General features: G+C 56.1%; 1 protein-coding gene across 1 annotated transcript; it reads left to right on the top strand.

The window, feature by feature from the left end:
• Positions 1-1,466: 1,466 nt before the first annotated feature.
• On the top strand, positions 1,467-17,627 carry PPIL2 (peptidylprolyl isomerase like 2). Its single transcript, XM_056120530.1, has 20 exons — positions 1,467-1,599; positions 4,198-4,247; positions 5,608-5,653; positions 7,471-7,533; positions 8,517-8,568; positions 9,400-9,451; positions 12,652-12,743; positions 13,330-13,419; positions 14,041-14,116; positions 14,423-14,583; positions 14,789-14,864; positions 15,091-15,197; positions 15,329-15,418; positions 15,638-15,671; positions 15,909-16,026; positions 16,476-16,532; positions 16,921-16,993; positions 17,073-17,135; positions 17,215-17,354; positions 17,440-17,627. Exons 1-20 carry the CDS (start codon positions 1,568-1,570, stop codon positions 17,534-17,536), a joined length of 1,569 nt encoding a protein of 522 aa, XP_055976505.1. The 5' UTR covers positions 1,467-1,567; the 3' UTR covers positions 17,537-17,627.
• The last annotated feature ends 2,657 nt before the right edge of the window (positions 17,628-20,284 follow it).

The raw sequence follows: 20,284 nt of genomic DNA, 5'->3' as shown, positions 1-20,284 counted from the left end.
ATCCTCCCTGGTTTGTACAGGGTGGAGTTTGGGTGAGGGAGAACTGATACACAGAGCAAACCAATACAGGATTACATGCAAATGGTGATAGGGAGCTGAGGTGGAGACGTGTGTGGGGTTGGTCACATTTCTCTGAAGAGCTGAAACCTAGAGAATGTGAAGGCTCAGCCATGGGGTGAGAAAGGGCAAGGCCAAGTGACTATGAGTGACTGGTGTGGATAGTGATATCTTTTAACAGAGTGGGATGGGGAGGAGGGTAGATATGGTGGTGGCATTTGCTTTGACTACACACTTGACATCAGTGGGTACACAAGTAGATGAGCATACACAGGGATTAGGCTGTGTATGCTCTTAGTAATGAAGATGAAGGAAGAAGCAGAGGATCAGTGAGAATTTTGGATCTTGAGATTTGATGGTGTTGAAGTTTGATCGAACTCGGGTTGGCCATGTTGGCTGCGTGCAAGGCAAATGCCCTACCTGCTGTGCTATCGCTCCTGGGGCTGCTCAAGCAAATCGATGAACAAGGGGAGGACAGTGACAGTGACAGTGAAGTTTGATGATTTTTAATCTTTAAGTTTGATGATATTCTGCGCATGTTGGGGTTGCACAGAGTAACAGAAAGGGAGGTATGCAAATAGATTACAAGTGTGTATATGGTTTTAGATAGAGGGTTTTTTTTTTGTGGACATTACAAGTTTTTGTGCTTGGGTTTCAATTATACAATGATCGAGTACCCATCCCTCCAACAGTGCCCATTCTCCACCCCCAATGATCCCAGTACTCCTCCCACCCCTTCCATCCCCCCATCTCATCCGGCCTCTGTGGCAGGGCATTCCTTTTTGTTCTCTCTCTTCTTTTGGTTGCTGTGGTTTGCAAAAGAGGCACTGAGTGGCAATCATGTTGGAGGTATGTGTTTTTTGTTTGTTTCATTTTGGGGTCAGCTCAGAGGTTAGTCCCGAGGGTGCTTGGGGAACAATATGGGGTGCCAGATAATCAAACCTCAGCCGGCCTTGTGCAAGACCTACCTGCTGCAGCACTGCTGTACTACCGCCCCACCACGGGTATGTGCCTTTTGGCCTTTTGTATGTATGTGGAGGGAGGTCACACCTGGCCCGGTGATGCTCAGGGGTTACCCTCACGCTGCACTCAGGAATCACTCCTGGCGATGTGCGGTAGACCATATGGTGCCAGGAATCAAACATGGGTCAGTCGCGTGTCTTGCAGGTAAACACCCTGCCCGCTGTACTACAGCTCCGGCCCCTGGTATGTGCTTTATGAAAGAGAGCGGGAACGGCAAGAAGCAGCATCTGGGCGGGACAGGTAGGTGACAAGCGCGCGGGAAAACGGAGCCCGGGACGACCGTCGGAGAGCCCAACCGCGCATGCCCGGCCGCCGAGCCGGCCTGCACGTGGCGGCACGGACTACAGTTCCCGGCATGCCACGCGCCGGGCATTCGGGGCGGGCCCGCCGGCCCCGGAAGTAGCCGCGGAGCCCGGCCTGGACGTCGGTGCGGGGCTCGGCCGCAGTCGCTTTTCTTCGTGTTTCTGGTCACACCGCCACCGCCGCCATGGGGAAGCGACAGCACCAGAAGGACAAGATGTAAGTGGAGCCGCAGGTCGTCCACCTGCCCCCGTCCGGTGTCCCGGAGGCCGGCGCCCGTGCCCGGCGCCCCGCGAGCCTCGTCCGCGCCCGCACCCACCCGCCCTGCCCGCCCGCCTCCCCCGGTGCGGGCCCGGCCGCCCGCGCCCCCGCGCCGCCTCCGACCCCCGCGGCTTGCCCCGGGCCAGCCGGACCCTCGCGGCTTGCCTCGGGCCAGCCGTCAACTTCCCGGGGGGGTCCCGCGACCTGCGAGCGGCCGGGACGGCGGGCTGTGTGGGCTCGGACTCTGGCCGCCTTTGGGGCCCGCCCGCCCCCGGCAGGGGTCTGGAGAGAAGGCCGGTAACGTCCACGTCGCTGAACCTTCTGATCAGCCTTCCAGTTTCTTTTTCTTTTTCCTTTAGTTGAATCACCGTGAGATGCGTTGCAAAGTTGTTCATGCTTGGGCTTCCGTCATACAACGTTCCCACACCCATCCCTTCGCCAGTGCACGTTTTCCCCACTTCCACCACCCCCTCAGCCTGTCCTTAGGACACACACACCTCCCTCTCCCTCTTCCCTTTACCCACGGTGGTTCTGCAGAGTTACTGAAAAGTTAATCGAGTATGTCGCTTTACCTCCTTCCTACACCCAGTTCTTTTCTGGAGAACTAGAGAAATCTAGCTATCTCTCAGACCGTCATTCATCCTCTTCGTGGTCCCTTCTCTGTCCTGACTGTACTCCCCCTTCCTCTTTGTGACAAGCTTCCTACCATGGACCAGTCCTCCTGGCTCTCATTTCTCCTGTCTTTGGGTCTTGGTCTCATATTATGTTTTCTTTCTTTTCTTTTCTTTTTTTAATATATATTCCGCAAACGAGTGCGATCATTCTATGTCCCCCTCCCTCTGGTTCATTTCACTCAGCATGATACTCTTCATAGCCATCCATACATAAGCAAATTTCATGACTTCAGTTTTCCTAATGGCAGTAGAGTATTCCATTGCATAGAAGTTACCGTATTGTTTCTTTATCCGCTCATCTGTTCTCAGGCACTATTCTAGAATCTGGAAACAACCACAAAAGTAAAGCCAAACAAGGACTTAAAACTTTTATTTATTTAACTTTTGCCTCAAGACTTTTATTATTGGGCCAGAGCAATAGTACAGCAGGTAGGGCATATGCCTTGCCTGCGGCCAACCCGGGTTCAATCCCTGGCATTCCATATGGTCCCCTGAGCACCAACAGGAGTAATTCTTGAGTGCAGAGCCAGGAGTGGCCCCTGAGCGTTGCCGGGTGTGACACAAAAAGGAAAAAAAATAGACTTATTATTTACCCATAATTCCCTCCCCTTTATGGTTGCAATGCCACTGTTGCATTCCTGGCTGTGGTACCCTCGGGGGTGATATGTCAGGTTGTGGCTCTCAGATGGGGCATTAGTGCCTGCTACGGTTTGTGCTCCTTTAGTTGTGTTGGTAGACATACTTCTGAGGTGCTGTGGGGATCACATCCTTCGTTGGGCGTACCAGTTGTGGCTGTGGTCTTACAACATTCGGGGTGCTGAACTGGGCCTCCTTTCCAGCCCCGGTGCTTGCACATCACTCACCGGGGGTTCACACACACCTGGTGGCTGCAGTAAAGCCGGAAAAGGCTTGTGGCCCAAGGGCTCCCAGATGCCAGTGCTGCCAGGACTGAGCTTGGTGGCCCGTGCCTCACAACTCAGCTGCAGGCGTGCTTGTTTGATCCCTCCGCCCGCAGGTCTTCACTTAGATCTTTGAATGGTTCTTCTAAGTTCACTTTATTTTCTCCAGAGGAAAGTCGGGTGATTCTTGGTTTGGTTTGGCTTGGGTTTCGGTTTTCGGACCACACCTGGAGGTGCTCAGGGATTACTCCTGAAGGGCTCGACAGAATCAGGGTCAGCTGCATTCAAAGGTAGCGCCACACCTGCTGTACTCTCTCTCCAAGCCCCATAGCAGGACGATTTGTATTTGTTTTGTAGTTTGTGTAGACCCATATTCTGTTGTGGGCATTACTATATACCTGATGCGTAGATTTGGGGGTGGACGGATGGCCCACATCTGAGGATGCTCAGGGGCCACTGGCTCTGTGCTCAGGGTCATCCTGGCAGTACCTGGGGACAGTATGTAGTGCTGGGCATATCCAGTTGGTCATGTACAAACACCTCACCACACCTCATCTTGTATCATCTCTTTGGTCCAGTAGGTACTTTTCTGTGGGTAAGGGAGGGTGCCAGGGATCAATCCTAAGCCCTCAGACATGCAGAATATGTGTTCTCCCGCTGGACTGCCACATATTCCTAGCCATAGAGTAGGTTTTAAATAATATATATATTTTTAAATTTTGGGGTCACACCCAGTGATGCACAGGGGTTACTCCTGGCTCTGCACTCAGGAATTATTCCTGGTGGTGCTCAAGGGACCATATGGGATGCTGGGAATTGAACCCAGGTCGGCTGCCTGCAAGGCAAACGTCCTACCCACTGTGCTATCGCTCCAGCCCCAAATAATAGTTTCTGAATGAAAAAATATCTCAGTCATCCACTACTTTCTGAGATTGTGTCCTTGTTGTAAAGGGGATGGTAGTAAGATTCTTTCTTTCCTTCAGGTATATTACCTGTGCTGAGTACACTCACTTTTATGGAGGCAAGAAGCCAGGTAAGGAATGAAATGTTTTCCCCCTTGGATTGTGGGTGTGCACATGTGTATTTCGCTTATTTCAGGAAAGATGCTCTCACTATGTAGCAAGACTGTAAAAATTTAATAAGAGCATAGAAAATGTAGACCAGTGGGCTGTCGATCCAGTTTACAGAAGAGGAAACAGATGCATGAAATAGTGCATGCAATTACACTCATGAAAAAGTTCAGTCTGGGTGGTGATTTGGGGAGAGGGCGTTGGGGGCCATACTGGCATTACTTAGTGACTCCTGGTGCTGGAATTTGTTTGTGAGCCAAATCTGGCAATACCAGGGTTTATTCCTGGCCCTGTGCTCAGGAATTACTCCTGGTGGGGCTTGGGGTACCATATGGGATGCTGGGGATTGAGCCTGGGTCAGCCATGTGCAAGGCAAATGCCCTACTGGCTATACTATTTTTTGCTCTGGCCCATGGCACCAGGTTTTAAGACAAAGACCTTAGTCCTCTTTTATCTCTGGCTCTAGCCAACATTTTTTTTTGTTTTTGTTTTTGGGGCACACTTGGTGATTCTCAGGGCTTACTCTGGTTCTTTGCTCAGGGATCACTCCTGGTGTGCTTGGGGGACCATATGGGATTTCGAGAATCTAACCCAGATAGACATGCGCAAGGCAATGTCTAAACCCGCTTGCTGTATTATTGCTCTGGCTCTTCCTACAATTTTTTTTTGGTTTGTTTTTAATTTCTGGGTCACACCTGTCGGTGCTCAGGGATCACTCCTGTCAGGGTTTGGGGGATCATACATGGTGACAGGGATCCAACCCAGATGGCTGCATGCAGGTCAAGTACTCTGCTCTCTGTATCTCCAGCCCCCTTGTCTACATTTTTAAAACTCACACCATGATGTTGGAGAGAGCATAAGGCTTAAGGTGCTTGTGGCCAACCTTGGTTTGGTCTCCACTATTGCATATGGTTTCCTGAGCACAGAGCTGGGAGTAGCCCCCAAGCATTGTTATGTGTGGCCCCAAAACTACTCCCTCCAAGAAGATAGTTAAAATGACATTTTTCCCCTATCGTGTTAAGAAGAACGTAAAGAATGGTAATACCCAAAGCTGTTAAAGCTGTAGAAAAAAGAGCAGCATCATAATTGCTGTTGGGAGTACCAGGGACTTGGCCTGAGGGCCACGGACTGTGGGGGCTGCAGAGGACGCAGGCCACAGTGGCCCTCGTGGGTGCCTTACCCTCAGCCTTTGCCTGGTGTGTTTGGGTTCCACTTGTTGAGGTTCTTCATCCACAATGATAGTTTCACACACACACACACACACACACACATATATCTACTTTTTTTGAAGATGTCACTGTCATCTCTTTACGTTTTAAACAGATATCCCACAAACGAATTTTCGTCGTTTGCCATTTGATCACTGCAGGTAAGACTGTTCATTTTCTCCTCCTGTCTTTTCTGGATCACACCCAGCAATGCTCATGCACTCAGGAATTACTCCTTTACTCCTGGCGGTGCTCGGGGGACCATATGGGATGCTGGGAATCAAACCTGGGTCGACCTCAGGTCTGCATGCAAGGCAAACGCCCAACCCGCTGTGCTATCGCTCCAGCCCCCTGTCTTTTTCTGATGATCAGTTACTTGACCGTGAATCCCACCCTTAGAGACGTGGATCCTGCCTTTGTCCCCCGCTGACTTACCCCAGACTGGGAGAAGGTGGTCCCAGTGATAGCAGCTATGAGGCTCTGCTCCTCCTGAGTGTGGGTCCCCCAGCAGCGTCTGTCTCCCCTCCAACGGGGCTCTCTGTCGAGTCTGGTGGAGGGAGGTGAAGCTTACCTCGCCGAGTTCCGTCCGTCAGGGCCTGGCCCTAGGCCTTTCACTTTTTTCTTTCAGTCTAGGGTCAGGCTACGAGTGGCAAAGCTCTCAGTGACCTAAAAATCTTGATGATGGCAGGTCAGCCCGATGCCTAGGGCAGTGAGAGGGGGAAGCAGGGCTGAGCGCCGGAAGGCCCCCGGTGCCCACTCAGCTGGGTGGGGACTTAGGGAGGTGAGCTAGAGCCCCAGCCCTTTCTCGTGTGGCTTGCTCGCCCGCCTCGTTCAGAGCAGGCGGGATTGGCTTTAGGGAAATGAACCCTTCTGGGTTCCAACCCCTGCAGGTCTCTGGCCTGTCTCTTGGGGTAGAATGTGCCTCTTCAGGCTGCATTTGAGTGAAGATACATGCAGTGTCCTGTTGCTTGGGGTTTGTTTTGGTGTCTGGCCTGGTTTCTGGGGGCCACGGAGGTCACTCAGTTTTGGTTGCTCAGATCTTGAGGACTGACCCAATCGACCCCTTGTGAACTGATGTATAAGCAAGCCAGGTCAGCTGAGCCCTTGATGGCTAGTAATGGAAACCCCAGCAAGAAAAAAGGCTGCTAGGGGCCGGAGAGATAGTGCAGCAGGAAGGCGCTTGCCTTGTGTGTGGCTGACATGGGCTTGATACCTGAGACCTCATAGGGTTCCGAAGCCCACCAGGAGGGACCCCTCGGCTTAGAGCTAGGGATCCATAGCACAGCTGGGGGTGGCTCAAAAAACCCAAGAGATGGGGGAGGGGAGAGGGAGAGAGCAGAGCAGGAGGGAGGGAGGGAAGGAGCTTGAGGGCACCTGCTGGTTGGTCCAGACATTGCTCTCGCTGGGCAGACCTGTCCTCAGGTGGCAAGTGGCACATGCGTGGCAGTGTGGACTGAGGGAGGCCCCTCTTCTCCCACATCTGTGGGTCAGAATGTCTCCAGGGCTCCCCACTCTCAGGTCTGCACCGAGTCCTAAGTCCCAGACCACGCATGGAAATGTGAGGGGGGCCCTGAGGTTCCCTCTGTCGTTGACCATAGCCCACCGGTCTCGGAGGGGCTGGCAGGGTGAGAGGGGTGTGGCTTGCCCATGCCTGCTGTGAGCTGCAGGGAAGCAGATGCCAGTCCTGCTTCCCAGAGGCCACTCCAGGCCCCCTCCTGGGACCGATCTTCTATGCGCTCTGACATGCCGAAGCCGAGGCCCTGACCCCTCAGCACTTCCGGTGTGTGTGGGGGGATGATCCTTGCCTCACTGTCTTGGCTTGTGCTGGGAGCTTCTGAGGGACAGAGTGTGGGGGCCAGCAAATTATGCAGTGGGGGGGATTGGAGGAGGGAGGAGGAACCTGTCCATGGCCTGGCCAGCCCCTGTGTTAGAGCTTGTCTGTGCGCTGACCAGGAGTAACCCATATCTTCTCTTTCAGTCTCTCTCTGCAGCCCTTTACCTACCCCGTGTGCACCCCGGAGGGCGTTGTCTTTGACTTGCTGTGAGTTTTAGCTTTCTCCCGACTTTGGATTTAACTAGGGGGTGAGGGGGCTTGGGCTTGTGGATTTGCTGCTGCTGTTGTGTATCATCTTGGAAGTGAAGTCAGGGCCTCACACATATAAGGCAAGCTGAGCTGCATCCCTCACCCAAGTGTTGAATTTGAGACATAGCCAACTTCTGTCATTTTCTCATGTTCGATTCATTTTAGAAAATTGGGAAAATGCTTCCCAGTAAAAGGACAATTTATCAGGGGATACAGCTCAGCGGTAGAGCACATACTTTGCCAGTGTGAGATGCCCTACCCATTGTACTGTCTCTCTGGCCCCAGAAAGTATAATTTTTGTGTGTGTGTGTGTGTGTGTGTGTGTGTGTGTGTGTGGCTTTTTGGGTCACATCCAGTGATGCTCTGGGGTTACTCCTGGCTCTGCACTCAGGAATCACTCCTGGCAGTGCCCAGGGATCCATATGGGATGCCAGAGATCGAACTCGAGTTGGCTGTGTGCAAGGCAAATGCCTTCCATGCTGTCCTATTGCTCCGGCCCCAGAAAGTATAATTTTTTGATGCTTATTCAATGTTTTATTGTATAGATATATCAACACATATGTCCATTCATTTCAATGGAAGTTTATGTTGTTTACAATAACTGCAATTAAAACCCTTTGTATACCTTTTTTGATTTTTTGGGGGGCGTCCCACCCTATGGTGTTCAGGGCATACCCCTGGCTCTGAGCTCGGGACCACTCCTAGTGGGGCTCGGGGCAATATGGGGTGCTGGAATGGACTCCGGGTCAGCCACGCACAAGGCAAGTTCCCAGTGCTGTACTGTTGCTCCGGCTCCCCTCTGTGTGCCTTGAACCCTGCTTCCAGAACTCTCTCCCATGGTTTTGTGCAGGCAGGTGCTGCCCTCCTCTGCAGGCGGTGCAGCTGTGGGAGACACCAGCTGGGTCCACCCACACTTACCCTTCATTCTTTCCCAACTATAGGAACATTGTCCCTTGGCTTAAGAAGTATGGGACCAACCCCAGCAACGGCGAGGTAGGCGGCTGTGTGGGACTGGGAGTGGTGCACCCATGATGTCCTGGTCTTCCTTTTCTTCTGTGGTTTCACGGCCTTCAGGGGGCATTGTGAGGGGCCTCGGCTCACTCCCCTTCCCAGCCTGTTCCCTTCTGGAAATGTTCCCCATGTATGCAGGGTATATCCCCTCCTGCCAGGGATATGCTCATCCTGGCGAATCCCGTTGCAGTGTGCTTCCTGTGCCATGCTCTGTGTGTGCGTGCATGTGTGTGTGTGTGTGATCAGACACATCTGTGTGTGTGTGTGCGTGTGTGACCAGACACATTTCGTTGAACATTTGGTGCTCATCGGGTTGTGCTTTCACGTGTGTTTGGGGATCCCACTGTTGAGTTACAGGGCTGGCACACTGTCTGGTTCCGTGTTGCTGGCAGCTGCGCTCCTGGCTACAGTGCCCGTCCATCTTCTTGTTTGTGGTGCTCCCTGCCCTGCTCCACTGCTCTCACACCCCCAGAGGCCCTGACAGCAGAGATGCGTGAACTGCTCGCCATGAGCTGGTGGTGCCGGGGGTCTGGCTCTGACCTTGTGCCTGTTAGGCTGCACGGGATTGCGTTATTCAATCAGGCATTTCTGCCCCGCAGCCTTCCCTGGGTGCTCAGAGGCCTTCCCTGTCCAGGCTCGGGGTTGTGCTCTGGGCCCAGGTCAGCATTCAGGGCTGTTCCTCTGTCCATAGTTGCAGCAGCTTGGATGGCCGTAGACTCCTTCCACTTGGCCTGTTTTACAGAGTCAGTCTCAGCGTTGCCTTGTGCTGGTCACTCATTTGTTAGTTTTCATGCTGAATTATGCTTCTTCCAGAAACTGGATGGGAGGTCTCTGATCAAGTTGAACTTTAAGAAGAACAGTGAAGGTGAGTGGGGTCCTGTACTGCCGCCTCTGGGTTGGCGCTCTCTCCAGCTGCTCCCCAGGGCCAGGCATCACTTTCTTGTTTTGGTTTGGGTGTGGTGCTTGGGACCAGGTGGCACCAGGGGTGCAGCCTGCGGTTCCCCCAGCCAAGCACACGCTGCCACCCTCTGAGCCTCTCCCTGGCCCTTTCTGACCAGTCTTACACTCTTTGGTTGGTTTGGGGACCATACCTGTCTGTACTCAGGGCTTACTCCTCACTCTGCTCAGAGATCACTCCTGGAGGTGCACAGGGGACTCAGTGGGGTATCAGGGATTGAACCTGGACTGGCTGCTTGCAAGGCAAATGCCCTCCCCAGCTGTACTATCACTCCAACCCCCCCAGTCTTTGTACTTAATTTCACTTTCACTTAATTTCACTTTGTACTTAATTTCACTTTCTCAAAGGTGTCACTTTTGGGCGATGGGATGGGGCCTCCTAAGTGGTCCCCAGGCATCCGAGGAGCTCTTCTCAGCAATACGGGGCTGACCGGGCTGGCTGACCTGGCTGTCCTGTGGTTTTGGGGTCACCAGTGTTACCATGGCAGGCTCGGGGTCTCCAGCGTGTTCCCCAATCGTTGTGATTCTCTGCCCAGTTCTGTAATTTCCTTTGAAGTCCAGGTAGGTTAAAGCTGAGGTTTTTGGGGCTGGAGCAATGGCACAGTGGGTGAGGCGTTTGCCTTGCACGTGGCTGATCCGGGTTCGATTCCCGGTGTCCCATATGATCCCCTAAGCACCCCGCTAGGAGTGATTTTTGAGTGCAGAGCCAGGAGTAACCCCTGAGCATCGGCTGGGTGTGACCCAAAAAGAAAAACAAAGGCTGGGGTTTGGACACTTCTTCCCACCGAGGTAAGGGGGCCTTAGACCTTGTGGATCCTGCCTTTGTGAATACGCCAGGCCTGTGTATGGGGATTTGGCTGCTTTGTGTCTCTGCTCCTCGTGGAGGAAAAAACGTCTGGTGAGACCCAGAGGGTGGCCAGAGAAGTGGGGTGGGGTGTGGTCTGGCCCATGGGGCCAGAGTGATACGGGGGTAGGACACTTGCTTGCACATGGTTAACCCAGGTTCTGGCCCCAGCTCCCTGAGCTCACCAGGAGCGATCCCTGAGCATCACTGGCTGCGGCTCAAAAACAAAAACAAGGAAAAAGAAAGGAGGAGGCCTAGCCCAGCCCTGGGCCCCCTGCTCTTGGTTCCTGTGCTCACTCCACTCTTCTCAACGACCAGATGCCTGAGCTAAGGCGGCCCGGCAGTGCTGTCCTGGCCTGGCTCTGGGTCTGGTGTGGCGTGCCTGGCCCACAGTCATGCTGCGTGTCCAGGAATGAGGGAGTGGGTGGAAATGCAGCAGCTCCCTGGACAGACTGGGCGCAGGCGCTGGCATCACCCTGGTCAGATGTCACAGTGGGTCTCTCCCGGCAGGTGCTCCCAGAAGTGCTGCCCCACACAGGGAGCTGAGGGGGCCGTGTCCCTGGAAAGGAAGGCAGCTCTGAGGGGTGCCAGGGAGAAGCTGGGACAGAGTGAAGCAGGGAGTGGGGGGAGACGCCGGACTGGCGTGAGGGAGACGGGTTCCGGCCCAGCTCTGGTGGGTGCGACCCCAAAGCCAGAACACATTTTGTAAGAAGGAACTAAAGCAGGGAGGGCGTCACAGTGAGCCTTGCTGACAGGGTTGCGGGGGAGGAAGGGGAAGCTCCTCGGAGCCCTAGGCCTGTCCAGCATGATAAGGACTGTCCAGTGCCCCGAGCCTGTGAGTGAGTGGGCGGTGGGAATGAGGGCTTGGGCAGGAGGTCGTCCAGGGCTGTGCTGCGCAGGACCACCCCAGGGGGCGAGGGGCTGACTGACTTTGCCAATTTGGAAACACCTCGACCTAGTCGCATTCACCATGTTTTGGTTTGGTTTGGCTTTTGACTAGAGGGAACGAAGGGCGGGCGAGAGTGGAGAATCTGCGCATCGCCCTCCCCTGCCCACGACCTGTTCCCATCCGCGCCCACTCACCGTCTGTCTGATCTCATCTCACGCCCACTCCACGCCGCTGACAAAACTTGGATGCAAATTTCAGATGTTGCATCATTTCATGCTCAAGTATTTCAGTGTGCATTCCAGAGAGAGAAGGACTATAGGAGTGATGAGTAGTCAGCACACCTGAAAAATTATTATTTCGCCAGGGGCAGTTTTCAGAACATTCTCATAAATACTTTTTAAAAAGTTTTCCAGTCATGATTGATTTCATTTGGGGAGAGTGTTTGGGGCCACATCTGTGCCAGGGATTGAACCTGGCTTGGCTGCGTGTAAGGGAAGTGGCTGCTCGCTGTACAGTCTCTCTCGTCCCCAAATTGTGATTTTGAAGAAAGTCCCCATTAATGTGGGCGGTGTCTCTCAGGGTCTCCTCCCCCTGCTGAGACGCAGCAGGATCTGGCAGTAATGGGAGGGGCCTGAGCCCTGGCAGCCAGGTGAGCACAGTCACTGGCGTGAGGTGGAGAGCACAGCTGAGGCCAGGTGGGTCTAAGCTTCCTCACCGGGAGCCTTGTCGGAGCCATTTTTACAGAGTCCTGGCATATGGCATATAAAACAGATCTTGAAAACCAACATTGACAGAAACTAAACCATAAAGAAATATATTTTTTCTGTTGTTCTGTTTTTGGGCCACACTAGTGGTACTCAGGGCTTCCTCTTAGCTCTGTGCTCAGGAATCACTCCTGGTTGATCTTGAGGCAGTCTTGGGTACTGGTGATTGAACCCAATCGACTGTGTGCAGGACAAGTGCCCTACTTGCTGTGCTATCAAACCCCAAGAAATATGTCTTAAACAGATTTGGGGGGGGGGAGTTGCGGGGACACACCTGGCAGTGCTCAGGGATTACTCCTGGCTCTGCACTCTGGTGCTTCCTGTGCTTGGGGACCATATGGGATGCTGGGGATCAGGCTCGGGTCGGCTGCATGTGAGGTAAGCGCTCGACCCTCTGTGCTGTTGCTCCGGCCCCTTAAACGGAATGGAAACGTTTTCCGCTGCCCCCAGATTCATTCTGGGGCTGTGACCCTCCCAGTGTAAGCAGCTGGGGGCGGGCGAGGCCGGGGGCAGAGTCTCCCAGTGGATGGCCTGTCACCGCCCCCGCTGCTTTCCTCCCTGGGCCTGGCTCCCGCTCCAAGCACCACCCCCCCCATGTGTCTCGTCTGCAGGTAAGTACCACTGCCCGGTGCTCTTCACAGTGTTCACCAACAACACGCACATTGTGGCCGTGAAGACCACCGGTAACGTCTACGCCTACGAGGTGGGTCCTCTGGAGTTCTGGCCCCCACATCCTCCACATTTCTTTGGGAGCCACACTCAGCAATGCTCAGGGCTTACTCCTGGCTCTGTGCTCAGGGGTCATACCTGGAGGGTTTAGGGGACAACGTGAGGTGCCGGGGATGAACCTGGGCTGGTGGTATGTAAGGCGAAGGCCCTGCCCACTGTCATGTCACTCCCACCCCATCCTTCCAGTGCTGAGGATCGAACCCAGGGCCTCACACGTGAAAGGTCTGAGCTCTGCATCTCCCCAGTTCGCATTCCCAGTGCTGGGTGAGGGACCTGTTCTCTCAGGCCAGAGCTGCAGGGGCGCTCAGGCCCCGCTTGTGAAGGAGCCCCCAGAGGGACCGTGGGGGGAGCCCTGGTGTGCAGGCAGGTGGGCAGATGTTTCTGCAGTGTTCTTTGGCTGAGAAGGTGGAACTGGAACCTGGGGGCTCAGTGGACACCTCCCACCCCACGGGCTGGACACTGCTCAACGGGACCATTTCCTCCTGCCCTTCCCCCGGCGGGAGGCAAACACGGGCTCAGTCTGCCCGGGCCAGGGCTGACCACGCTGCCTCCTGACACAGGCAGTGGAGCAGCTCAATATCAAGGCCAAGAACTTCCGAGACCTGCTCACGGATGAGCCCTTCACCCGTCAGGACCTCATCACCCTGCAGGTAGCACCTGCTCCCAGACCCCGCCCCACCCCAGGGTGCCCGGCACCTCCTGGCCTGCATCTCTGCTGCCGGCAGTGTCAACCCCCTCTGTGACGCTGCCAGTTTTCAGGTCCTTCGTGTTAGTGCTCAGGAGCTGCTCTTGGCTTGGTGCTCAGGAAGGGTGGGTCTCCCCTGGGGCCTTGCATACCAGGGTGGACCTGAGCTGCACACAGGCCTGACCTCTAGCCCATTGAGCTAGGTCCCACATCCCTTGCTGAAATGCCCTCATCTGTGAGACTGCCAGCTTGCCTCTCACACACCCTCTCTGAGCTAGTGTGTACCCCACATCCAGCACGGGGCTCCCTGGTGCGCATCCTTGAATGAGTTAATTCAAAACACAGACCTGGGAAATTGGGGGCTGAGTGAACTGGGCCCTGCCCTCCCGTGGTTTGTCCTCTCTAATCCGAGGGCAGCACCCAGACCTGCCCATGGGGCTCCCCTTTCTCAGGCCACAGCACCGAGAGCTCCCCTGGTGCTGCCCTCACCCTGCCCAGCTCTGCCATCCTGACCTGTCCCCTCTGTGCCCCAGGTCTTTATGCAGCTGCTGGAAGCGCACCTCTTCTGTTTTGTTCTTTCTCACAGGACCCCACCAATCTGGACAAGTTCAATGTCTCCAACTTTTATCATGTTAAGAACAACATGAAAATAATCGATCCGGGTAAGTCTATCCAGCAGGGCGGGTGTGAGTGCCAGTGCAGACCTTGGCTGGCCTGTGCCAGTGTCTCCTGTGCTGAGGTCAGTAGGACCCGTGTCCGTAGGACCTGCACCTATGGGTGCCCGCAGCCCTGAGCGGGGAGGCCTGGCTGCTGCCTCTGCCCCCAGCGACAGCCCTAGGACCCTAGGTGTCAGTGGGTGCCGCCAGCCCTGCACCCTGCTCCTAGGAGTTGTCTGTCCTCGCTGCAGGGGTGAGGCTGCTGTGGTGCTTGCGGCCTGTGCACCGGCTCAGGCCCCTGTGGTTTTGCAGATGAAGAAAAGGCCAGACAGGACCCATCTTACTACTTGAAAAACACAAACACCGAGACCCGAGAGACGCTGCAGGAGCTCTACAAGGAGTTCAAGGGGGACGAGGTGCTGGCGGCCACCATGAAGGTGCCCGAGAAGAAGAAGGTGGACAAGCTTAACGCTGTGAGTAGATGGATGCTGTTGAATGGTCGTGGGGCAGGATTGGGGGGCCCTGGGGGGGATTTGGGTGTCTTGGGCCACACTCAGTGGTGCTCAGGCTGGTCAGGGTTAGGATTAGGCTCTCCCAGGTCAGGGCCACGTCCCTGGAGGAGGGGTCACTAGTGGGCCTGGGCTTTGTGCAGCGCTGACGGCCATGGCTTTGTTGCAGGCCCACTACTCCACGGGCAAGGTCAGCGCCTCCTTCACCTCCACTGCCATGGTTCCGGAGACCACGCATGAAGCAGGTAGTTGCCCTGCCCCCGAGGGGAAGTCCAGGCATGCGTGGGCTGGTTTCAGGGTGGGGGGTTCAGGAGTGAGGGCAAGGATGCCCTGTGATCATGGTTGGCCTCCTGACTTCCGGCATCTTCCCCTTCACTGCTGGCCCCTGACCCCCACCTCCAGCCCAAGCCGGGGGCGGCCGAGGCTCAGTGCCGAGTGCATAAGGTGCACACAGAGCGGGTCTGTTTGCAGCCGCCATCGACGAGGACGTGCTCCGCTACCAGTTCGTGAAGAAGAAGGGTTACGTGCGGCTGCACACCAACCGGGGAGACCTCAACCTGGAGCTGCACTGTGACATGGTGGGTGCCCTCCCCTCTGCACCCCTCCCCTGGAGGCTGCCCCATCCTGTCGGCCGTGCAGCCTGGGGGGTATTGGTGACCCTCCCACTGGCCACTCCATGCCTCATGGAGGAATCCGGGCAATTTTGCAGACGCCAAAGACCTGTGAAAACTTCATCAGACTCTGCAAAAAGCAGTATTACGATGGCACCATCTTCCACCGATCCATCCGGAACTTTGTGGTGAGTGACAGGAGCCAGTGCCGTTGAGACACCGCCACTGGGAATTGGGGAAATGTGCTTGGCATGGTACCTGCGGGCTGACCGCTCATGTCCCCACTGTGGTCACGCTGGGCTTGTGCAGTGTGGCCTGAGTGGGCCCTGTTCTCTGCAGAGCAGACACGTGGCGGGCGGGGGGTGGGACTGTGGGCACGGTTTGTTCACTGCTTTTTGTTCCTGCAGATCCAGGGTGGTGACCCCACTGGCACGGGCACGGGTAGGTGCCACTCCAAGGAGTGGGGTAGAGACGGGCCAGCTGGGGTGCTGCTGTGAATTATGGGTAGCTTGATCAGATCCCTGTTTGGGGCCCAGCCCCCATCCCCTGGGGGCTTGGGGAAGAGTCCATTCAGCACTGCCCCCTGGTCAGCACTGCATGACCAGGTTCAGATTAGGGATTTACCTGGTGCTGCTGGGCGTGTGCGGCCCCCCCAGCCCTGCTCTCCCTCCCTCCCAGGCGGGGAATCCTACTGGGGAAAACCCTTCCGAGACGAGTTCCGGCCCAACCTCTCCCACACGGGCCGCGGAATCCTGAGCATGGCCAACTCGGGGCCCAACACCAACAAGTCCCAGTTGTAAGTCCTTCGGCCTCTGCGGGCGACGCTTCCACCCAGACCCACTCCGGGAGTCCCGTAGGGAGACCTGCCAAGCATGACCAGGCTCTCCTGCTGAGCCTTCACCCCACTTCTGTACCAGATGTGGCTAAGTCTGTTTGGCCATGTCGGTGTGCTCGGGCCCCACTCCTGGCATTGCTTGGGGACCACATGTGGTGCTGGGTTGGGGTCTCCACTTACACGCTTGGAGTTTTCTTTGCTCCCCTTCCTGCTGCTGCCTCCTTCCTTCCAGTCCCAAGTCCTAGGTCCTTCGGTGGGCCCTCGCCCTGCCTCCAGAGCTCACGAGAGCCCCCCAGCCCCGCCCCCCCCGGGTTTTGGAGCCAAGACTCAGAGCAGCCAGGCTGGGGGCGGATCTGGCCATGGGTGAGGGCCACCTCCCCTGGGTTCCTGACTCGCCTCTCTCCTTCCAGCTTCATCACCTTCCGCTCCTGCGCCTACCTGGACAAGAAGCACACCATCTTCGGGCGGTGAGGAGCCTGTGCTCGCGGAGGCCGGGTGGGAGGGCCTCCCCAGACCTTCATGTTCAGGGGATCGGGCCTCACAGGGTTAGCACACCCTGGCGTTCTCACCATCCTTGTCCACACGAAGGCCTTTCTCTGTCTGCCTCCTGGTAGGAAGCGTTTCTGGCAGCGTGGACAGAGTGGGAGGCTGAGGCCCCTTAAAGCTTGCCCGTCGGTGCTGACCTTGTCCCCGGGGGCTTGCCTGTTCCCACTGGGCCTTCCCTGCCCGTGCCCCTCGCTGTGGGTGGCGCCTTTCTGGGCCAGATGCCCAGGGCCCTTCCTTGGCTAATTCCCAGCAGTGGGGGGTGCCCCTTGCCCCCAGCATGTTCACAGGTGCCCTGACCTTCTGCTGCAGGGTTGTTGGGGGCTTTGACACGCTGACAGCCATGGAGAATGTGGAGAGTGACCCCAAAACTGACCGTCCTAAGGTATGTGCCCCAGGAGCAGAGGGCCAGGTGCAGGGTGGAGGGTGCAGCCATGGCCTCACCCCTCCATTCCCCATTGCAGGAGGAGATCCGCATCGATGCCACCACCGTGTTTGTGGATCCCTATGAAGAGGCTGACGCGCAGGTGAGGGGGCCCCCTGGGAGGGCGGCTTGGTGGCCCTGCTGGCTCGGGGGTTCAGTCATCACTGCGCCCCTCCCCCCAGATCGCTGAGGAGCGAAAGAAGACAGAGGTCAAGGAGGAGGCTCCAGAGAGCACAGCCAAGCCCAGCCCATCCACATCAGCGAGCCAGGGCCCCCAGACCTACCGCCAGGGGGTGGGCAAGTACATCAACCCGGCAGTCACGTGAGTGCGGGGCTGCCCTGGGGCAGGGCGCAGTGAGCAGGGGGATCCACCGGGACATTCAGCTGCGGCTTCTTTGCCACCTTAGGAAGCGGGTAGCAGAGGAAGAGCTGTCCACCAGTGCGGGGGTCTCAGCAGCCAAGAAGAAGCCCAGCCGGGGGTTTGGAGACTTCAGCTCCTGGTAGCAGGCGCTGCCCTGCATCTCAGGGAAGACCTGGGACAGGCGCTTCTCCGCGTGGACTGAGATTGAATAAACTCAGATCTTTCCTGCCAGCAGCCCACTGGCCTCCCCAGCCATGTCCTGGACCCCCAGTCCCAGGGTCTGGCCCACAGAACAGCTGTCAGGAAGGGGGATATCATTCCCGACCCAGTGTTGATCACAGGGTCTCACGGAGCTTGGGGTCATTCTCATGCCCCTGACCTTGAGCCTGGGACAGCAGGGTTGGGGTTTCTGATACGAGGGGTTGTGAGACCCTGGATGAAAAAGTCTTGCTGGGGTGCCCAATACCACCCCCCAGGATGCCCAGGGTCTGCAGAGGGCGCTGAGAAGATGCTGAGGGCCCAGGGACTCGGCACTCCCACTCTCTAGGGCGTCTGGACCCTGTAATGGATCTTTTTTAGATTTGTACTCGCACCACTTCTTGCTTTCTGGCCTAGTCTGGCTTCCAGCTCCTGAGTGGGACAGTGCTGCCTCCATTCCCCAAAGTGCCTCTGCAGAAGCTGCCTCCCCTCGGACCCTCAGCCCCCACACTCGCAGCCTGGCTCTTCTCTCGCCCAAAGCACACCTCTTCCAGTCTGTCTTCCCTTCATCCCTGATGCTTAGCCCCGCCTGTGCTCGCCGCCGTGGACTTGGCCGCCTGGAATTGACCGTCTCATGTTCTCGCCAGACTTTTGCCTCCACCTCTTCCCCACTCCCCTGTGCCAGGCAGGTTCCATGTGCCTGGTGCACACAGGCGAGAGGTGGGCCTGGGCCTCTCTGTGGGAGCAGAGTCTGGCCCACACAGGGAACAGCTGGAAGCTTTATTTCCAGGCCTCCTTGACACAGGGGTGGGCACAGGGAGTTCGGGGGAGGGATGGTGGCCACCCATCTGCTGTCCCACCTGCCCCAAAGGGAGACTCCAGAGCCTTGGAGTCACCACAGTACGACAGACTCACCCAGAGCTCCGGACAAGTGGGGGCCAACAGTCCCTTGAAGTTTAAATTGTAAATTTAAAACTGGTTGGATTTTGTTCAGGACCTGCTGAGGTCATCAGGTAAATTAAAGGAATTTTGAAAAATTCCCATTTCCAGTCTAATATCTGACATATGCCATCAAGAATAAGCAGTAAAGGTATAAAAATACTGTATGGGAATATATAAAACGCAGCCACGCCATACCATGCTTCGGAAGTAAGTGGCTGCGCCAAGGGTACCACCCAGGGAAGACACACACCGGGGATCCTGGCTTCATCCTGACTGCGAGGAAGAATGTCAAGTTAAAGTAAACAAAAGTCCCGGGATGCCGTGGGTGGGTGGGTGGGTGGGTGGCACGTTCCCGTACCCGCCAGCGCCGGGGAGGCCCTCGGGAATACTCCCTTCAGCCAGCTCAGTTCATTTGGTTTGAAAAGGAGTTTGGGTTATGCAGAACAACCAAAGAGGAACGAAAGTTTTGTTGCTATCGATTATAAAAGAAATACAAAATAAGTCAGAAAACCACTTGTAAAAATTTGTCAATGCCATCACAAAAGACAATACAAAAACCAAAGTGCTCAAACTGAAGGAGCCGTAAACTTGCCCAGAACATGGAAAAGCTTAAATAGAAGTTTCAGTTACATACAAAAGTCAGAAGCATTTCAGAATAATCTTCAGTCTAAGTGAAGTGCTCAGGACTGCCCAGAGGCGCCCCGTGATGTTATCCCCAGTCCTCTGGGTACCTCAGGACACGCACTGGAGCTGAGGTGAGCAGGGTCGTGGCACCGCTCAGTGCCCATGCCCGCGCTTGGGTCTTCCAGTCCTCTTCCCCTAGGGCATGCTGCAGGGCTCGGCCTACCAGTGAGGCATGTGCAGACCTCTGCTTCCAGCCTCAGTGGTGGTGTGGCACCCTCAAAGCCAGGAGCCGTGCAGCCGCGTGCCAGAGGGCAGGCCCAGGTGCGGCCGCTTAGCTGCGCAACTCCCACCCAAGGTGAAGACAGTGGGGGGGGGGGGGGGGCAGGGTTAACAGTTCCTCAGTACCCAGAGGTACAGCGGCCCCACATCCGGAGCAGGACGCAGCTCTCTCCGTTCCGAGGCTTCTGGTCAGACAGTGCCACAGGGAAGCTCCAGTTGCCCCCCCGCCCCCCCGGGCCTCAGCTTGCACTCACCACGGGGCTGACCTTGCCTTGTGCAGATTCTGGGCTGGCTTGTCCAGCCAGACCTTGCTTTCCGCACCCCCAGGCCTTGAATGCCGCTGTGCCAGCTCCTGTGAGCCTTAGGGTGAGCACCCAGCGCCTCTTGCGGACACCCACAGGAACGGACCACACCACTGGGGGAGGTGGTGAGGCTCAGCCCCAAACTGGGGATGCTTGGGAGCCTCCCCTATCCACGACCGGCTTACTGCCTGCACAGCGCCTCCCACACAGGCGTTCTTGGGAGACGCCATGTCGAGCTACACCAGCGTCACCCAGAACCAAGCTGGGCGGAGTGTGAAGCGTCTGGCAAACCCAGCCCCTTCACGGACATGCTGCACCCTGCAACTTGAACCTTTCCTGAAAGCATATTAAAACTGGCAGATATTCCAGCTGCAGTTTTCCTGTCGGTCTGACAGAATTCTGTTGGCAAATCTGACTCTTCAAGTACATCAGTGTGGAAAAAGAACCCAATTTTAGTGGGTCCAGCATGAACGCTTGACTCTGGGCCCACCACTCAGCCCCCAGGCCTCTCTGGCCTGAGTCCTCATTCTCATGCTTTTTGGATAA

Source organism: Sorex fumeus, unplaced genomic scaffold, assembly GCF_029834395.1.
Source record: "Sorex fumeus unplaced genomic scaffold, SorFum_2.1 ptg000043l, whole genome shotgun sequence".
NCBI classification, from domain to species: Eukaryota; Metazoa; Chordata; class Mammalia; order Eulipotyphla; family Soricidae; genus Sorex; species Sorex fumeus.
The sequence above is the reverse complement of the archived record's forward strand: the minus strand, read 5'-3'. Positions and strand labels throughout refer to the sequence as shown.

Excerpts from the sequence above, each read along its gene's own strand:
- PPIL2 (XM_056120530.1), top strand. The coding sequence starts at position 1,568 with ATGGGGAAGCGACAGCACCAGAAGGACAAGAT. Across the intron at positions 15,419-15,637 it reads GATCCATCCGGAACTTTGTG|ATCCAGGGTGGTGACCCCAC; the intron begins GTGAGTGACAGG and ends TTGTTCCTGCAG. Across the intron at positions 16,027-16,475 it reads AACACCAACAAGTCCCAGTT|CTTCATCACCTTCCGCTCCT; the intron begins GTAAGTCCTTCG and ends CTCTCCTTCCAG.